This window comes from Mustela nigripes, chromosome 9, assembly GCF_022355385.1.
Source record: "Mustela nigripes isolate SB6536 chromosome 9, MUSNIG.SB6536, whole genome shotgun sequence".
Classification (NCBI taxonomy): domain Eukaryota; kingdom Metazoa; phylum Chordata; class Mammalia; order Carnivora; family Mustelidae; genus Mustela; species Mustela nigripes.
The window spans coordinates 9,702,510-9,722,118 of record NC_081565.1 but is presented as its reverse complement, the minus strand read 5'-3'; the positions used below and the strand labels follow the sequence as shown (position 1 = coordinate 9,722,118).

Genomic DNA, 19,609 nt, shown 5'->3' with positions numbered 1-19,609 from the left:
GATCTGGGATTGAGCCCCGCAGCAGGCTCTCTGCTCAGCAGGGAGCCTGCTACCTCCTCTCTCTCTGCCTGCCTCTCTGCCTGCTTGTGATCTCTGTCTGTCAAATAAATAAATAAAATCTGAAATTTAAAAAAAAAAAAAAAAAAGAAATTTTTGGAAGTGTTCTGTAAGCAGTATTAGATATGAAATAAAGTTTTTATAGGATAATGGAAAAATATGTTGCTATCCATATTTATCATTTACTGAGGGTTTAGTATGGTTCTTATAAGAATTCTGAGATTTATTCTTCTTTTGTAACTTAAGGAAACAGAGGGTCAGAGCACATAAATAATTAACCTAAATTATGTTGAACCTAACTCTAATTCCTTTGTGCTGGATTACTTCCCAATATAAACTCATCCCTATGTCCATATATAATGTGTGTGTGTGTGTGTGTGTGTGTGTGTGTGTTTTTAAATTAAAAACAGCTGAGGGATGCTTGGGTGGCTCAGTCAGTTAAGCGTTTGCCTTCAGCTTGGGTGGTGATCCTGGTGTCCTGGCACATCAGGCTCCTTGCTCAGCAGGGAGCTTGCTTCTCCCTCTGCCTCTGCCTGCCACTCTGCCTGCCTGTACGCTCGCTCTCTGACAAATAAAGAAAAATAAAATCTTAAAAAAAAAAAACAAAACAAAACAGCTGAACTTCAAAAGTTGGACTTTCGCTATATATAGATACATAGATAGATATAGCTATATCTATCAAATCATCATGTTGTGCATCTAAAACTAATACACTGCTTTACATCAATTAATCTAAATTGAAAATATATATTAAAAATTTTTATAAACAGGGATGCCTTGGTAGCTGAGTCAGCTGAGCCTCTGCCTTCAGCAGGTCATGATCCCAGGGTCCTGGGACTAAGTCCTACCTACACTGGGCTCCTTGCTCAGCAGGGAGCCTACTTCTGCCTCTGCCTGCTATTCTCCCTGCTTGTGCTCCCTCTCTTGCTCTTGCTCTCTCTGACAAATAAGTAAATAAATCTTTTTAAAAATTTATAGGGGCGCCTGGGTGGCTCAGTGGGTTAAGCCACTGCCTTCAGCTCAGGTCATGATCTCAGGGTCCTGGGATCGAGCCCCACATCGGACTCTCCGCTCAGCAGGGAGCCTGCTTCCTCCTCTCTCGCTGCCTGCCCCTCTGCCTACTTATGATCTCTCTCTGTCAAATAAATAAATAAAATCTTTAAAAAAAAATTTTTATATATATATACATATATATACACACACACACATATATGTATATGACCTATCTTGCCCTTGCTATTATAATAATTAATTGCAATATTTGAAAAAAAAGAAAAAAGAAAGAAACATCTATTTTATACGTATTAGCAGACGGATACTGAAGGAGGTGCTTTCATTATGTCATCTCATCTAACCAGTAAGGAAAGACATAGATGATGAATTAGATGAGAAAAAGAAGGTTGTTATCTATAGTCACCATAGTTCTTTAAGTAGTCCATTAGCAACCAACAAACCATTTTTCAAAAAATATTGGCTTTACCTCATTTGTGACCTTTGCGCCAAAAAGCCAACCTGCTCCTCGGGGACTGATGGCCCAAGTATCCACATCTTCAGGATCTGACCAAACCAGATCACAAAATGCTCCTTTATGAGGAATTTCCTGATTCCGTTCAATGGTTCGAATTTGATCCAGTGTTTTGATATCAGGAGATAAACCACCATGAACACACAAAATCTGCTCATCTATTAACTAGCAAAAAGGATAACAGAGTTGAATGCATAATGATAAACTCAGTCATATCTAAATTCATCAATGAATGTTAATGATGTCAATATAACTGAGGTGGCAATTGGATAAGAGTATGCAAAGGGTTACTGACAGGAAAATACTTGAGGTTTTACAAAGATTTATATAAACTTACAGCTGCTACTGTGAGCATGTCGAAAACTTTGGTACAGTATCTCCAGGCATTAGCATTTCCATATTTGGTTTGGCACTCATCTGTGAAATAAACAGAAGAGTTTCTCATTAGTGTGAAGTTCTAAAGCTGCCAATAAAAATGAAGAATGCACCCAATACTAAAGAAGTTTAAATTAAACTAGGATGGCAAGCTATAACCTGGTAGGTCTTCCACGTAGAGCCATGAAGAAGACTTGTGTTCAACTAATCTAAGCATGTGGTCCTGCTTTTCATTCCAGAAGTGCCCCTAGAAAGCAGCTCAAGTTATTGATCAAAATGCTATGATCAGAAAGAGCTAACTATTAAATTCATACAACCCAAAACAAATGCTTTGGCTTATTATTTATTCATACTGAACAATTCTGTCAGAGTAATTTATTTAATGTGACCACCTTACTCTAGTAGGATGATCAAACAAATCAGAGGACCCTTAATTATAGGAGCATTGGAGATGCCTATCTCAACATTTCTCAGGCCTAAGTTGTCTCTTTTAAGATTTTCTGCAAATTGCACTATGAAATACTTGAACTCCAGGAAGCACACCTGCAGTCATCACTGGAGACAGACCGCCAATCAGGTTCTGAAATATTCCCAGCTGAACAATTTCTCTGTTGTCTACAACAGTTAATAGGATATAGGGCTCTTCTTCCATTAATATCATGGAAGTTCCGTTTGACTTCTTCCTTAGTTAAAAAAAAAACAAAACCTGACACATCACTATTGCTGTAAGTACAATTGAAAATACTACAGAAGACTATGGGGTATGGTGAAGCCTCATGATTTTCTAAATTACCTCTATGTGTGAAGCAGGATCCTTAAGTAAACCTGTCATGAGAGCACTAACGTTGGGCTGAGCTTGTAGGCAAGAATCTTGTCTTCTTCATCTTTATACAAATGCAAAGCGTTTGGTTCACAATAATTGATCAGTATGTGTCTATCAGTGTGAACTGAATGCTCAATATAGTTAATAGCTATATATGGACTTTTTTACTACTTTAAAATCAATGTTAACTTCCATGATAACTAAAATTATCTCCCGCCTGAGAAGCTAGTGGTCTTCCTTTTATTAAACAAAATAACAGACCAGCACAGCTTGAGAACAAGAGAATTCAATCCTAGATGTTGTACTGTTGTCATTTTCTTCAGTCAAGGTATCTTGATTAAAACGTCCTCTTTTGGATGCCTCTGTGGCTCACTCAGGAAAGCATCTGCCTTTGGCTCAGGTCAGCATCTGCCTTTGGCTCAGGTCATGATCCCAGGGTCCTGGGATCAAGTCCCGCATAGGGTTCCTTTGTCAGTGGGGAGCCTGCTTTTCCCTCTATCTGCCACTCCCCCTGCTTGTGCTCTGTCTCTGACAAATAAATAAAATCTTTAAAAAATTAAAATTAAAAATAAAAAGTCCTCTTTCCTCTCCCCCTTTATCCCTTTGTCCTACATTGATAAATGTGGGTCAAATTTTGGGATGTAATTATAATATTAATAATATAATATTAATCTCAACTTTATCTTAATCTCAATCTTTTTTTTTTTTAATTTTTTTGTGATGATTCTATTTCTTTATCTGACAGAGAGAGAGAAAAATCACGAGAGAGACATACAGAGGTGGGGGGTGGGAAGCAGGCTCCCTGCCGAGCAGAGAGCCTGATATGGGACTCGATACCAGGACCCTGGGATCATGACCTGAGCCGAAGGCAGAGGCTTAACCCACTGAGCCATCCAGGTGCCCCTTAATCTCAATCTTAACTAAGTTAACACCACAGTATTGTACTATCCAAACTACTGACTATTTTGCAAAAGAATCAAAAACTTCAGGAGCCTGGGTGGCTCAATGGGTTAGGCCTCTGCCTTCGGCTCAGGTCATGATCTCAGGGTCCTGGGATCGAGTCCTGAATCGGGCTCTCTGCTCGGCAGGGAGCCTGCTTCCCCCCCACCCACCTGCCTCTCTGCCTACTTGTGATTTCTCTCTGTCAAATAACTAAATAAAATCTTACCAAAAAAAAATCAAAAACATTTATTTTAAATGATACTTGGTATTTTGTGAGTGAAAATCAGAAGTAACTTGTAAAAAAGAAACAAATATTAGCCATCTAACTTTTCAATTACTATAAACAAAGTTACATAAATCATAAATTATCAGGGTGCCTGGGTGGGTCAGTCATTAAGCGGCTGCCTTGGGCTCGGGTCCTGATCCCAGGGTCCTGGAATAGAGCCTCTCATCGGGCTCTCTGCTTATCAGGAAGCCTGCTTCTTCCTTTCCCACTGCCCCCACTTATGTTCCTTCTCTCGCTGTCTCTCTCTCTCTCTCTCTCTCTGTGTCAAATAAATAAAATCTTTAAATATATAAATAAATCATAAATTATAAAAATTTCTCAGTTTAGTAATTGATAATGGCTTACAAAAAAAAAAAAGAGAGAGAGAGAGAGAGAGAGAGAGAGCTTACCTTATCTTTGTTATGACAGAGAAGAATCCAAAATATAAGATCTAAAACTAAAGGGCTGGGGCACCTGGATGGCTCAGTGGGTTAAAGCCTCTGCCTTCAGCTCAGGTCATGATCCCAGGGTGCTGGGACTGAGCCCCGCATTGGGCTCTCTCCTTGGCAAGGAGCCTGCTTCCCTTCCTCTCCCTCTTTCCCTCTACCTGCCTCTCTCCCTACTTGTGTTCTCTGTCAAATAAATAAAATCTAAAAAAATAAAAATAAAGGGTTATGAAATTAATATTTCCAAATATCTCAATATCTGCCTCAATTAGGCTTAAGGAAAATTCATGTTAATAATCTCAACAGTTCTGCCATCTCCTTCAAAGAGCTTCCTAACCTCATTTTTTAAAAAAGTTTTTTGTATTAACATATAATGTATTATTTGCCCCAAGGGTTCAAGTCTGTGAATCATCAGGCTTATACATTTCACAGCACTCACCATAGAATATATCCTCCCCAATGCCCATAACCCAGCCACCGTATCCCTACGCCCCACTCCCCAGAGACCCTCAGTTTGTTTTGTGAGATTAAGAATCTCTTACAGTTTTTCTCCTTCCTGATCGCATCCTATTTCATTTTTTCCCTCCCTATGTCCCACAACCCTCCGCTCTGCCTCTCAAATTCCTCATATCAGAGATATCATATGATAATTGTCCATCTGTTGATGGACATCTATGTTCTTTCCATAGTTTGGCTACTGTGGACATTGCTGCTATAAACATTCAGATGCACGTGCCCCTTCAGATCACTACATTTGTATCTTTAAATACCCAGTAGTGTGATTGCTGGGTTGTTAGGTAGCTCTATTTTCAACTTTTTAAGGAACCTCCATACTGTTTTCCAGAATGGCTGCACCAGCTTGCATTTCCACCAACAGTGTAGGAGGGTTCCCCTTTCTCTGTGTCCTCGCCAACATCTGTTGTTTCCTGACTTGTTAATTTTAGCCATTCTGACTGGTGTGAGGTGGTATCTCACTGTGGTTTTGATTTGTATTTCCCTGATTCCAAGTGACGTTGAGCACTTTTCATGTGTCTGTTGGCCATCCAGATGTCTTCTCTGCAGAAATGTCTGTTCATGTCCTCTGCCCATTTCTTGACTGGATTATTTGTTCTTTGGGTGTTGAGTTTGATAAGTTCTTTATAGATTTTGGATACTAGCCCTTTATCTGATATGTCATTTGAAATATCTTCTCCCATTCTGTCAGTTGTCTTTTGGTTTTGTTGACTGTTTCCTTTGCTGCGCAAAAGCTTTTGATCTTGATGAAGTCCCAATAGTTCATTTTTGCCCTTGCTTCCCTTGCCTTTGGCAATGTTTCTAGGAAGAAGTTGCTGCAGCTGAGGTCGAAGAGGTTGCTGCCTGTGTTGTCCTCAAGGATTTTGATGGACTCCTGTCTCACAGTGAGGTCTTTCATCCATTTGGAGTCTACTTTTGTGTGTGGTGTAAGGAAATGGTCCAGTTTCATTCTTCTGCATATGGCTGTCCAATTTTTCCAACACCACTCTGACCTCATTTTTCTTTTCTTACCACATTTTTAAAAACTTTCAACCATATAAAAGTTTGAAAGAAGCAGATATTTTGCTTTTAAACGTTAAGTTCCATTTCTGACCCCTCAGGTTCTAGCATTCTCTGGATGGAGCAGATAGATAAGAAATATACACATATACATACATACGTAATTATATATATTATACACATACAATATTAAACACATGTAAAAAGAATATTCATTCAGCGATGTGTATAAGAGCACCTTAAAAACAATTCCAGGGGCGCCTGGGTGGCTCAGTGGGTTAAAGCCTCTGCCTTCGGCTCAGGTCATGATCCCAGGGTCCTGGGATCAAGCCCCACACTGGGCTCTCTGCTAAGCAGGGAGCCTGCCTCCCCCCACCCCCACTGCCTGCCTCTCTGCCTACTTGTGATCTCTGTCTGTCAAATAAATAAAATCTTTAAAACAAACAAACAATATCAATGTCCAATGGTAAAGATACAGGTTTAATCAATTATAATACATCCATACAGTGTAACGCAATGCAGCTATAAAAACAACATCACTGAAGTGAAGAAAGGCTGGTGGCATTAAGTGGAAAAAACACACAAATATGTTTACACACACACACACACACACACACACTCTCAAACTTTGAAGCATAGAACATTCACATTCAGCAGATTCTAGGATTCCCACCACAAAAGGTTTTCAGTGGGGTCCTGGCAATGTACCTTTTAAACAAGCACTCCTAATGATTCATTTGAGGTAAACGGAGGACTACACTTGGAGGCAATGATCTAGGACAATGTACACTAAAAAGTTAAAAATAGTTCTCACTCCATGGTAAGGTTCTCAACTGACTGGGGGAAGAGGGAAGAGTTCCCGGTTGAGAAAGTGGTAAACGATGATCTGTATTTCTAATTTTACTGTAAAACACATGTATGACTTGCATGGATTTTCTCCCAAAGAGGAAAAGTAAAACAATATTCAGAATCAGAGAAACAGAAAGTCTTACCATAAAATCCATACACCTGTGTTATCTGTCTACTCTCATGATTTCCTCGCAAAAGTGTAATACGATCAGGCCATTTAGCCTTTAGTGCAAGAAGGTAAGTGAAGGTCTCCAAACTATAGTAACCTCTGTCTACAAAATCACCCTGTAAAGTAAAAACTTAAAGTTAGAAACAATATAATAGCAATAATATTTTTTAAAATTACACCTAAATGTACAAACCGAGAGACACAGTCAAAAGTAACAAAAACGAAGAGTCACATGTTGAATTACTTGGACACTAGGTTTTAACAAAAAAACTCAAATCAAAGTAAATGAGCAGTCTCTACTAAATGTGCTTGTCTTATGATTCAGGAGGCCTACAGGAATCTGCTGTGCAAGTCTCTCAAGGATCTTCCCTACAAAACCACCATTTTTCCAATTCTCTATTACCTACATTAGCAGATGTTTCTAAAAGGTCATATGTGAATCAAAAATTTTAAAATAAATAAAATTTTAAAATAAATTTCAAAAATCACTCTATTATTTTAAAATATTTATTTATTTAAGTAATCTCTATACGCAACATGGGGCTCAAACTCACGACCCCAATCTGAAGAGATAGTGCTCTTGTAAAAGCAGATACGGTAATTAAAACAGTGTTCTAGGTTCAGCTGTGCATCTAACAACTGCTTGTAAAGCCATACTATTTATACTTCCCATTAATGTTTTAGTTGGAACAATGTTAGATCAATAGGAAAACAGCTAAAAGAACAGGAAAGTGACCCAGAAACCTTTAAAAGGAAGGAAAATGATAGGATTTAGGAAAAATTCAACAGTAACATTACATTCCAAAAGCAAAGTAAGCAAATATCTCCCTTAAATAGCAAATGTGTATGTGCACATATTCATCAATCCACAGAATGGTAACAGATGAAAATAAATTCTCAAAAAAAGGTGTGATAAAATAACAGTAAATTGAAGATTTGTGCCTTAAAAAGTTGGGTGGTTCTGGACTATTTTTCGGCCAACCATTACTCGGGCTACAACCCAGTCCTATGCATATCCCAATTTACTAAGGCAATTACTTTCATCTGGACAAATGGCAAAATGTAAAAAAGTACAGCATCACCTTTTCATAAAATTAAATAGTGAATGTCAAATGAAAGTGAAACTGTTATGTAATTTATTGTAATAAGTCAGATCCTTTCCATTTTAAGTAAGTATGTGATATCATTGGAGTTTACATACCATAAATATGTAGTTTGTGTCAGGAACCTGACCTCCAGTTCTGAATAGTTCACAAAGGTCATAAAACTACAAAAGAAAGGCAATATATGCTGATTACAAATTCCCGCAAAGGAGTTAAATAATAAAACTGAGAGCAAAATGTGTAAAGAAGTACGTAATTAAGAAGACCTCAAATACTGACACTTTTAAGAAGAAATAAAGTGTAAGCAAAACTGCCAAGCACACAGATCTCAAGTCTAAAAAAAGCACTAAAATAAATCTCACAATTACCAGTAAAGTCATTCCCAGATCATTAATGTTACAGGCCTTCTCCCTCAAATTTCTTTCATTTTATCACCTAGAATTTTTAAAATAATCTCTACACCCAGCGTGGGGCTCGAACTCATGACCCCAAGATCAAGAGTCACATACTCTACCAACAGAGTCAGCCAGGTGCCCCATCACTTGAGAATTTAAAATAACTGATCAGTTGTTAATAAGCTAACCTAACCACCCCACCCCATACTCAGTATCTATTTTAAAGAGATAAAAAATAAGGAAATAGAGGGCGCCTGGGTGGTTCAGTCGTTAAGTGTCTGCCTTCCGCTCAGGGCCTGATCCCACTGTCCTGGGATTGAGCCCCACACTGGGGCTATCATCCGCTCAGCAGGAAGCCTGCTCCTCCCTCTCCCACTCCCTCTGCTTCTGTTCCCTCTCTCGCTGTGATCTCTCTGTCAAATAAATAAATACAATCTTAAAAAAAAAAATAAGCAAACAAGTAGATAAGAATTTTTTTCAAATGAATTTACATGACACTTCACAACATCACATCAACCTACTTTCCCACACTCTATTTTAGAGATTTATACCCTCAGGCTCTTTAGCTATGGAGTGTCTTCTCAATAATCAGTAAAAAAAAGGACTGTGTATTTCATCATATTCTATTTCACTGTAAATTGGTAATTGACAAACTGTACATGTGGTAAACTCAATCAGCTAGATTATCTTAACCCTAATTCCTAAAGAAAACTTAAGCTTTTCTAAGACTTTGAATTAAAGGAATTTACTATAACATATTAACCAACTACAACTAAAACACCTATACAGTTGTATTTTACACTTGAAAATAAAATTATTAAATCTCTAAAACTTAAAGATTTATTTATTTACTTATTTACTGGTCTATTTATTTATTTGACACAGAGAGAGCGATCACAAGCAGGCAGAGAGGCAGGCAGAGAGAAAGGGGGGGTGGGGGAGGGAAGCAGGTCCCCTGCTGAGCAGAGAGTGGATCCCAGGACCCCAAGATAAAACCATGCACCAATAATTTTATCCTTCTGAACCTATATTATTCTCATTCCCACTAAGGAAATGATACATTTTCAATAAAATTTGACCTGAGTGAATAGAATAGAAAATTAGCACCTAAAACCAAAGCACGTCCTATTAATCACAGTCACTGTGAGCTGTCCACAACGCTTCCCAGAGCAATAATGTTGCATTCTATCCACTTTGCAAGTATAATTTCAACAAACTCCATGAGTAATTTGACCACCGCTTTTACTCACTGTAACAGTAACCAGGAATCATTTGTGTCACACAGACAGGCCAATCTATCAAATGAACTGTGTTTGTTTCTTGTTTTTCTTGTGGCATTTTTGCACATAAGTGGAAACACACGTGGACTATGGACAGTACAAAAGCTAAAAATCTGTTCATGAAATTTTACCTGTCCGTGTATGTCTCCACACACTGTTACTGGTGTTGATACTGGCTGGACATTTGACTCTTCTAAGAGGAGGTCACAAACATAGTCACATAGCCGCTGTAAGAAGAGAAAATATAATTCAACCTTTTACTACAACATTAAAACTAAAGATCAAATGCAAAAAAGACAAGAACTAATACACATATTATTCATAAGAAAGGAAAACTACCCTTTAAGGATTCTGTGCTTTGATTTGTCAGCTTCTACCTTCATCTCATAATGCCCAAGGATGATATAATGGCTACTCCAAACGCAAATTCCCTGGCTACAGACAATAGGTTCTAGAAAACAGCTTTAAAGAAACTGTAAAATGATACTTTTCACCAAACAAATGTAAGAGTAAATAATTTTAACAAGAAAAGATTTTTATCTACTAATTTTTAAAGTAAATTGGAGGAGCATCAGGGTGGCACAGTCAGGAGACCCCTGGACTCTTGGTTTTGTCATGATCTCAGGGTTGGGAGATCAGGCTCTGCAGCAGGCTCCACACTCAGCAAGGAGTCTGCCTGGATTTCTCTCTCCTTCTCCCTCTGCCCTCTTCCCCCCACCACTTAAATGAACTAATGAATCTTTTAAAAAAATAAGTAAATACAGCAAGTTGCAAACCATGTATTTACCATACGACCTAGCAACTGGACTCACCAATGAAAATGTATGTTCAAAGCTTAATTTATAATAGCCAGAAACTGGAAATAAATCAGTATCCTTCAACAAGTGAAGAGTTAAACAAGTTGTGCTGTATCTATTCCATGGAATACTATTCAGTAATAACAAGAAACTATTGACACCTGGATGAATCTCAAGAGATACATGCTGAGTGAGAAAAAAAACCTATCCCAAAAGATTACATACTATATGATTCCATTTATATAACACGCTTAAAATAACAAATTTATAGAAATGGAGATCAGCTTAGTGGTCATCAGGGGTTCAGAAATTAGGAGCAGCAGAAAGGAAGTGGGTATGGTTATGAAAGGACAAAATGAGGAATCCTTGTGGTAATGGAAGTATATTAAATATGGTGTTGGATACTTAAAACTACAGATGTAATAGGGGTGCCTGGGTGGCTCAGTCATTTAGTGTCTGCCTTCTGCTCAGGTCATGATCCCAGGGTTCTAGGATCGAGCCCCAAGTCAGCCTCTCTGCTTGGCAGGGAGCCTGCTTCTCCCTCTCCCACTACCCCTGCTTGTGCTTTCTCTCTCTGTCTCCCTGTCAAATAAATAAATAAAATCTTAAAATTAAAAAAAAAATTTTTTTAAACTACATATGTAATAAAATCTCAGAGAAATAAACACACACACACATACACACACACACACACACACACACACATACAGAGTACAAGTAAAACGAGAAATCTGAACAAGATCATGGGTTGTATCAACAACAATATCCTATAGTTCTATACGACCTTACTACTAGGGAAAACTAAGTGAAGGGTATGTGGGATCTCTCAGTATTACTTTTTACAATTACAAATAGTTATCTTAAAATTAAAAGATTAAAATTAAATAATTACAAAATGTAAACCTAAAATTGAGGAGTCACCCAACTTTTTAAAAAGAACTGTTTGTATTTAAAAGTATTTGTTCTCTGACAACACTCATATCAAAAGATTTCATAGATGGGGCGCCTGGGTGGCTCAGTGGGTTAAAGCCTCTGCCTTTGGCTCAAGTCATGATCCCAGCATCCTGGGATCAAGCCCCGCATGGGGCTCTCTGCTCGGCGGGGAGCCTGCTTCCTCCTCTCTTTCTCTCTCTGCCTGCTTGTGATCTCTGTCAAATAAATAAATAAAATCTTAAAAAAAAAAAAAAAGATTTCATAGAAGGAAAATGATTCTCACGACAGAGCAGTGGAGAAGGAAGTGTATAGTCTTGCTAAGCATGGAGAACTGGGGGAGAACCTACCTTCCATCTGAGACCAATTTATAGTATAGTCAGAGGCCCTACTTGGTTTTATGGTAGGTCTGCTAAGAAAAGAGAAACTGGGGCGCCTGGGTGGCTCAGTGGGTTAAGCCGCTGCCTTCGGCTCAGGTCATGATCTCAGGGTCCTGGGATCGAGTCCCACATCGGGCTCTCTGCTCGGCAGGGAGCCTGTTTCCTCCTCCTCTCTCTCTCTGCCTGCCTTTCTACCTACTTGTGATCTCTCTCTGTCAAATAAATAAATAAAATCTTAAAAAAAAAAAAAAAAAAAGAAAAGAGAAACTGAACTATGCAAGCATTAAAAACATTAAAAAATAAAAATTAATTAATTAAGAAGGGGTACCTTGCTAGTTCATCAGCATTATGAGTTTAAGCCCTACATTGGATGGACAGCTTACTTAAAACAAACAACCAACCAACCAACTACACAAGCATAATGAAATTATTAAGAAATTTAAGTTGGTTGAGCCTCCAACTCTTGGTTTCACCTCAGGTCGTGATCTCAAGGTTATGAGATCAAGCCCCAAGCCCCGAGTCAGGCTCCATACTCCATGCTCAGTACGGAGTCTGCTTGTCCCTCTCCCCTCTGCTCCTTCCCAACACATGCACACATGCTCTTTCACTCTCTATCTCTCTCTCAAATAAATAAAGCCTTAAGAAAAAGTGAAGAAATCTAAATGCTAGGGACATCTGGCTGGCTCAGTTGGTAGAGCACGCAACTCTCAAACCTGGGGTTATAGGTTTGAGCCTCACATTGGGTGTAGAGATTACTTTAGAAAATAAAATCTAAAAAAATAAAAATATAAATGCTACAGTTTAACTAAACATATAAGAGACACACTTTTAACAGCAACAGCTACTTTACATAGAGCCAAGCACAAGAGAAAACTCACAATGACAGATGATCCCAGGGGAATAGGGGGTGGGTAGTGGAAGCCCCTCAAAAGAAAATGAGGGGAAATAGAGCTGCTTGGAATTTTTCAAAATAAAATGGTTTATTCTTATTCCTAGGATAAGTTCCTCATCTTCAAATAGAACCTCAAAGGCAAGATATTTCTTCTGGCCTGGAGTCTACTTCTAGCTTAGGGCCCCTGAGCAGCTAGCTCCTTCTTGTGCTGAATTTCCCACAACACTCAAACGCTTCACCAAACAAGACTTAGTCCTGCCAATAATCCATAATAGGAACAGATACCAGTGAGTGAAACAATGTTTCTGAACTGAAAGCCTTAACTTTATAATGAAAGATGCTTTCTCAAGGTTGCTTCAGTTTAAAAATTCTGGTTTACATTTGTAGAAGAAAAAAATTCAGTTTTTCTTTCCTATGGAGGGAAAAACCCAGTTCTTCCCTAGTGTGTGCTTCTAGTCACTCAAAACACTCACATTTCTGGTCACCAAATGTGTAGAGGTTTTTTCCCCACAACAAGCAATTCTTTGTGACAGCAGCTGGTTGTCCAACAATTTAACTCAATTCTGACACTATCCACACAGAGATAACATCATATCCCACAAGCAGGCTGCGCCACCTCCCCCCACCAAACACACACACACACACACACACACACACACACATTTTCTCTCTCTCTCCAGGTATCAGTTAAAAGTTCAAGTTATCACCTAGGCTTCTAACCAACCAGCTATATAGATCAAAGGTTATGCAGGTTACAAAGACCTCCTCCTTGGGTCTAATTTGCTAGAGCAGCTCACAGAACTCAGGAAAACATCTATGTATTTACCAGTTTATTAAAGAACATGACAAAGGGGGCACCTGGGTGGCTTAGTGGGTTAAAGCCTCTGCCTTTGGCTCAGGTCATGATCCCGGGGACCTGGGATCAAGCCCCACATCGCATCGGGCTCTCTGCTCCGCTGGGAGCCTGCTTCCCTTCCTCTCTCTTGTCTGCCTCTCTGACAGACAGAGATCACAAGTAGGCAAATAAATAAATAAAATCTTAAAAAAAAAAAAAAAAGAACATGACAAAGGATACAAATGAACATTCAGACGGAAGCTCTCTGAACCCCATATTTCAGAGATTTTATGGAAGCTCCCACTATTAACCCCATTTTCAGCCCTTCTCCTATTTGAAAACAATTGGGGACAGGACTGAAAATGCCAAGTTTCTTTTTTTTTTTTTTTTTTAAGATTTTTTTATTTACTTATTTGACAGAGAGATCACAAGTAGGCAGAGAGGCAGGCAGAGAGAGAGAAGAGAAAGCAGGCTCCCCGCTGAGCAGAGAGCCCAATGCGGGGCTCGATCCCAGGACCCTGGGATCATAACCTGAGCCAAAGGCAGAGGCTTTAACCCACTGAGCCACCCAGGTGCCCCTGAAAATGCCAAGCTTCTAATCATGATTTGGTTTTTCCAGTGATTAGCCTATACCCAGGAGCCATCGGGGAGCTGACCCAGAGCCATCCCTTTAGAACAAGGCACTCCTATTACCCAAGAAACTATAAGGGTTTCTGTGCTAGGAACTGGGGGCAGAACCAATACATATATTTCTATTATCTCACTTCATTAAAAACCACCTATGTCAAATCTTTCACTTGACCCAGATGGTAAGACTGAGACCCACAAGTACTCAGTCACTAAACTACTTAATCTTAGTAACAACAGATCTGGAATCCAGGTTACCTACCTTTTTTCACTATACTATCTTGAATATTTAGTTGTTCAACACAACAAGTTTTTATTGAGAGCCTAGTATGATACCAGTAATTCTAGAAACAAAGTAAATAAATAGTAATGACCAAACAGACTAAAAGACCTGCTCTCCAGAGGCTTACGCTCTAATGAGGAGAGGTAGAGAAAATAAATAAATAAAATATATGTTCATACTACTTTTTCAGATAGTGGCAAGAGGAATGGAGAAAAAGGAAGCACTGTAACAAGAGTAAATAGTGGCAGAGGCGGGAGGTGGTACTGGTATCTTAAATAAGGTGAGCACAGAAGCCTTACTGATAAAGTGACTTTTGAGCAAAAATCAGAAAAAGGTAAGGTTTTGGGGGAACAGCACTGCAGCCAGTGAGAACAGTAAGTACAAACTGCTTAGATGAAAGCATGCTTGTTGTCTGAGAAACATCAAAGCTGGAGTGCTTAGTGGATTGAATTTAAAAAAAGAAAAAAAAAAAAAAAAAAAAAAAAAAAAACAGGAGAGCACCACAAAACATTTTTAGGTCCTTGGGGGTAAATATAAGGACCTGGCTTTTAACAGGAAGCCATTGGGAGGCCCTAAGCGGAGGAGTGATTATGATCTTACATCCGCTATTTTTATGGGCTGTGATGAATTTAGGGATTGGAAAGAGATAAAGGCAGAAGCAGGAACACCACTTATGAGAGCTTCTACAAATAATCTAGGTAAAAGTTAATACTGGCTTTGATCAGCATCATAAAAGTAGGAGCTGGCCACAAGTGAACAGATTCCAAATGTTTTCTGAATGCAGCATCCACTAGATTTGAGAACAATTGGAAAGAAAGCACTGAAAGAAAGGAATCAAGGGTGACTCAATGTTTTTGGCTTAAGGGGTGCCTGGGTGGCAGTTAAGCGTCCAGTTCTTGGTTTTGGCTCAGGTCAGGATCTCAGGGGTAGAGAGATTAAGCCTACGTTGGGCTTTGTGCTCAATAGGGAGTCTGCTTGAAGATTCTCTCCCTCTGCTCCTCCCCCCACTGGTGTGCACTCTCTCACACCAGAAATAAATCAATCCTCAATCCTAAAATAAAGATTTTAATGTATTTGCCTGGGACAGAAAGAGAGAGCACGCACATAAGCAAGCAGAGAGGCAGGCAGAAAGAGAGGGAGAAGCAGGCCCCCTGCTGAGCAGAGAGCCCCACATGGGGCTCATTCCCAGGACACTGGGATCATGACCTGAGCCAAAGTCAGAGGCAACTGAACCACCCTAGCGCCCCAATAAATAATCTTTAAAAAATTATTTTGGCTTAAGTATCTGCAAGGGTGTTAATAGTCATTATTGATAGTTAAGACTCTAAGGAAAGACTTTCTTACTGTAATTTTCTCTTAGAATTTATATTTTTTAGAGCAGTTTTGGGGGCGCCTGGGTGGCTCAGTGGGTTAAAGCCTCTGCCTTCAGCTCAGGTCATGATCCCAGGGTCCTGGGACTGAGCCCCGCATCGGGCTCTCTGCTCAGCGGGGAGCCTGCTTCCCCCTTCTCTCTCTCTGCCTGCCTCTCTGCCTGCTTGTGATCTCTGTCTGTCAAAGAAATAAATAAAATCTTAAAAAAAAAAAAAAAAGAAATAGAGCAGTTTTGGGTTCACAGTAAAATTGAGAAGATACAGGGAATTCCCATTTATGTGCTGCTCACGAACACATACATACATACATACAGCCTCTCCCACTATCAACATTCCCCATCAGAGTGGTACACTTGTTACTGATGAACTACACTGATCCATCAGTATTATGTGGAGTCTATAGTTTCAGTTAGGGTTCACCTTAACTGTGGGTTTGGACAAATGTATAATGACATGTATACAGAATTATAGTACCATACAGAATAGTTTCACTGCCCTAAAAATCCTCTGTGCTTTATCTATGCATCCTTCCCTCCCCCAAACCCTGGAAACCAGTGATCTTATTACTGTCATCATAGTTTTGCCTTTTCCAGAAGGTCATATAGTTTAAATCATATACAAGTAGACTCTTCAGATTCACTTCTTTCACTTAAAGATAACCACTTAAGGTCCTTTCATGTTTTTTAATGGCTTGATAGCTCTTTTCTTTTTAGTGCTAAATAATAGTCCATTGTCTTGATGTACCAGTTTATTTATCCATTCACCTACTGAAGGACAAGTTGGTTGGTTCCCAATTTTAGCAGTTATGAATAATGCTCCCGTAAACATCCATGAATAGGTTTTTGGATGAACACAAGTTTTCAATTAATTTTGGTAAACAACAAGGAGCATGACTACTAGACTGTATACTAAGAGCTTGGCAAGAAACTGCCAAACAATCTTCCAAAGTGGCTGTACTTTGTATTTTGCATTCCCATCAAGCATGAATGAGAGCTCCTTTTGCTCCCCAACTTTGGGAACATTTGGTGATATGAGTGTTCCGAATTCTGGCTGTTTATAACATTGTTTTAATTTGCATTTATTTCCCTAGTGATGTATGATGAGGAGCACCTTTTCATAGGCTCGCCACGTGTTGATCTTCTTCAGTGAGGTGTCCGCTCAGGTCTTTGGCCCATTTCTTAAAGGAGCAGTTTGTTTTCTTATTGCTGATTTTTAAGAGTTCTTTGCATATTATGGATAAAAGTCCCTATCACATACGTCTTTTGCAAACATTTTTTCCAGTGTGTGGCTTGTCTTCTTATTCTCCTTATTCTTATTCTTACATTTTTCCTTATTCTTGACATTCCTTATCCTTACATTCTTCCTTATTCTTATTCTTATTCCTACATTATTCTTACATTCTTCCTTATTCTTACGTTTACAGAGCAAAAGTTTTTAATTTTAATGAAGTCCAGCTTATCAATGATTTCTTGCATAAGCAGATGGTTTTGATTTTAGTTCTTTTAAAAAAATAATAAAGTGCAAGATTCAGTTGTTTTCTTCACATGCTTGATTTTCAGAAACCATCATCATAATTAATATTAGAAAATTTTCAGTGCTTGCTGGTGGCGGCTGTATCACTGCCTGGTAGAGGCGTAGGAATTGGTGGCTGAGGTCTTTGAGCTGGGATGAACCCTGCTCTTGGTGAAGGAAGGGAACTGAGCCAGAGCCATGGCCAATACAATGGTAGCAGCTGGACTGACCATTGTTGCTGTAGGATTTGCAGGATATTATGTTTTGCAAACCATGAAACATGGAGCCTCAAGTCAAACAAGTTTTTCAATGTCTACCAAAATCTGCCTTCAGTGGTGGCTTACAGAAGTGGATTGGAACCCAAAATGACAAAACAAGAAGCAGCATTAATACTAGGCATACTATGGGGTGCCTAAGTGGCTCAGTGGGTTAAAGCCTCTGCCTTCGGCTCAGGTCATGATCCCAGGTCCTGGGATAGAGACCCACATCGGGCTCTCTGCTTGGCAGTGAGCCTGCTTCCTCCTCTCTCTCTGCCTGCCTCTCTGCCTACTTGTGATCTCTGCCTGTCAAATAAATAAATTTTTTAAAAAACTTAAAAAAAAATACTAGGCATACTACTGCCAATAAAGGAATAAATAAGAGTTGCTCACTGATGAATTGTGTTTTTAAATCACCCAGACAAGGGAGAATCTCCTTACGTAGCAGCCAAAATCAATAAAGCTAAAGATTTACTAGAAGGCCAAGCTCAAAAGTGAAATAAATATGTGATGAAATAAATATGTGATGAATTTTAAGTTTATTGTTTATGTACATGAATGTCAGTTTTTTATAATAAAATGCCTCAAAGCTACAAATTAATAATAATAAAAAAAAGAACACTTTGATCATCCCTCAAAAAGCTATGTATGCATTGGTAGTCTCCTCCTATAACTCACGCCACAGCCGTAGGCAATCACTTATTTACTTAGTCTCTATGGCTTTGTCCACTCTGGACATATGCATATATGGCCTTTTGTGACTGGTTTCTTTCACTTAATATAATGATTTTTGTTATATGTAATGAAAATGCTTTTCTGTATTGAAACATTTTATTACTTTGTTCTTTTTTCTAAATAAATAATATTCCACTGTATGTATCTATCACATTTTACTTATCCATTCACTAGTTGCTATCCATTTGGGTGATTTTCACTGTTTGGCTGTCAGAATCTGATTTTGACACAGTAAGTCTCAGATGCCTACCCAACTTCTAAGAGCCCCGTATGTGTTGTAAATAAGTGATCAAATGAGTCCCAAATTCAAGGAAAAGGGTCTGAGCCAGATAGACCAATTTAGAGACTGTCAGGATATACATACACACACACATACATACATATATACATACATGAGACTAGAAGAGATAACTATAGTGGTATCTACAAAGAAAGGAATGAATTAAGATCAAGAAATGATCTGTAAGATACATCAATATTTAGAAGTTAGGGAAAAGAGGAAGAACAAGCAAAAGAGATAGCTTGGTGAGACAGAAAAACAACCATGAGCATGTGGTATCCTGGAAGTCCAGTGAAGAAAATGTTTCAAAAGAGATGTGATCAGGGCACCTAGATGGCTCAGTCAGTTAAGCATCTGCCTTTGGCTCAAGTCCTGATCCCAGAGTCCTGGGATAGAGCCCTGTGTCAGGCTCCCTGCTCTGCAGGGAAGCTCTTCTCCCTCTGCCCCTAACCCCACTCATGCTCTCTCTCACTCTCTCAAATAAATAAATAAAATCTTAAAAAAAAAAAAAAAAAGAGGAGTGATCAAGAGGCATGGGCAAAAAAGAAAATGAGGAGTAATCAACTATGTTCAATGCTCCTAAAAGGTCAAATTTTGGAGAAACAGAGTGGAGCTGAGAGGGAATACTTTTTTATTCCTAATCAACAAGTACCATTCCCAGAATATTTTATACGCTAAGAAACAGAGCATACCAATTAATACCATGGTATAATTCAGAGGTTAAGAGCACAGCCTTCTAAGTCCAAAAAGATAAGAGGTCAAATATCAGCTCTATCTCTTACCTATTACTTAGTTTACTGTTACCTCAGCTGTATATCCCTGAGCAAGTTACTTGATCTTTCTCTGTCTTAGTTTCCTCATCCACAAAATAGAGATACATACCTGGAGATTCTAAGGATTAAATAAGAGAGTGCATGCAAAGTGCTCTGGTAGAGTTTTATACATACACACACAGGGTTATATACTCAGC

The 19,609-nt window shown here is 38.8% G+C and overlaps 1 protein-coding gene and 1 pseudogene across 1 annotated transcript in view; one reads left to right on the top strand and one right to left on the bottom strand.

Moving 5' to 3' along the window:
- Positions 1–19,609, bottom strand: part of PPP6C (protein phosphatase 6 catalytic subunit) — a 35,529-nt gene that overhangs the window by 3,438 nt on the left and 12,482 nt on the right. The window contains exons 2-6 of the mRNA XM_059410823.1: positions 9,873–9,968; positions 8,165–8,230; positions 6,938–7,079; positions 1,920–1,999; positions 1,538–1,747 (exon numbers count right to left, since the gene is read on the bottom strand). Coding sequence (XP_059266806.1) covers positions 1,538–1,747; positions 1,920–1,999; positions 6,938–7,079; positions 8,165–8,230; positions 9,873–9,968 — 594 coding nt within the window. The remainder of the gene's footprint in view (positions 1–1,537; positions 1,748–1,919; positions 2,000–6,937; positions 7,080–8,164; positions 8,231–9,872; positions 9,969–19,609) is intronic.
- Positions 17,566–18,122, top strand: LOC132025012 (mitochondrial import inner membrane translocase subunit TIM14-like; annotated as a pseudogene).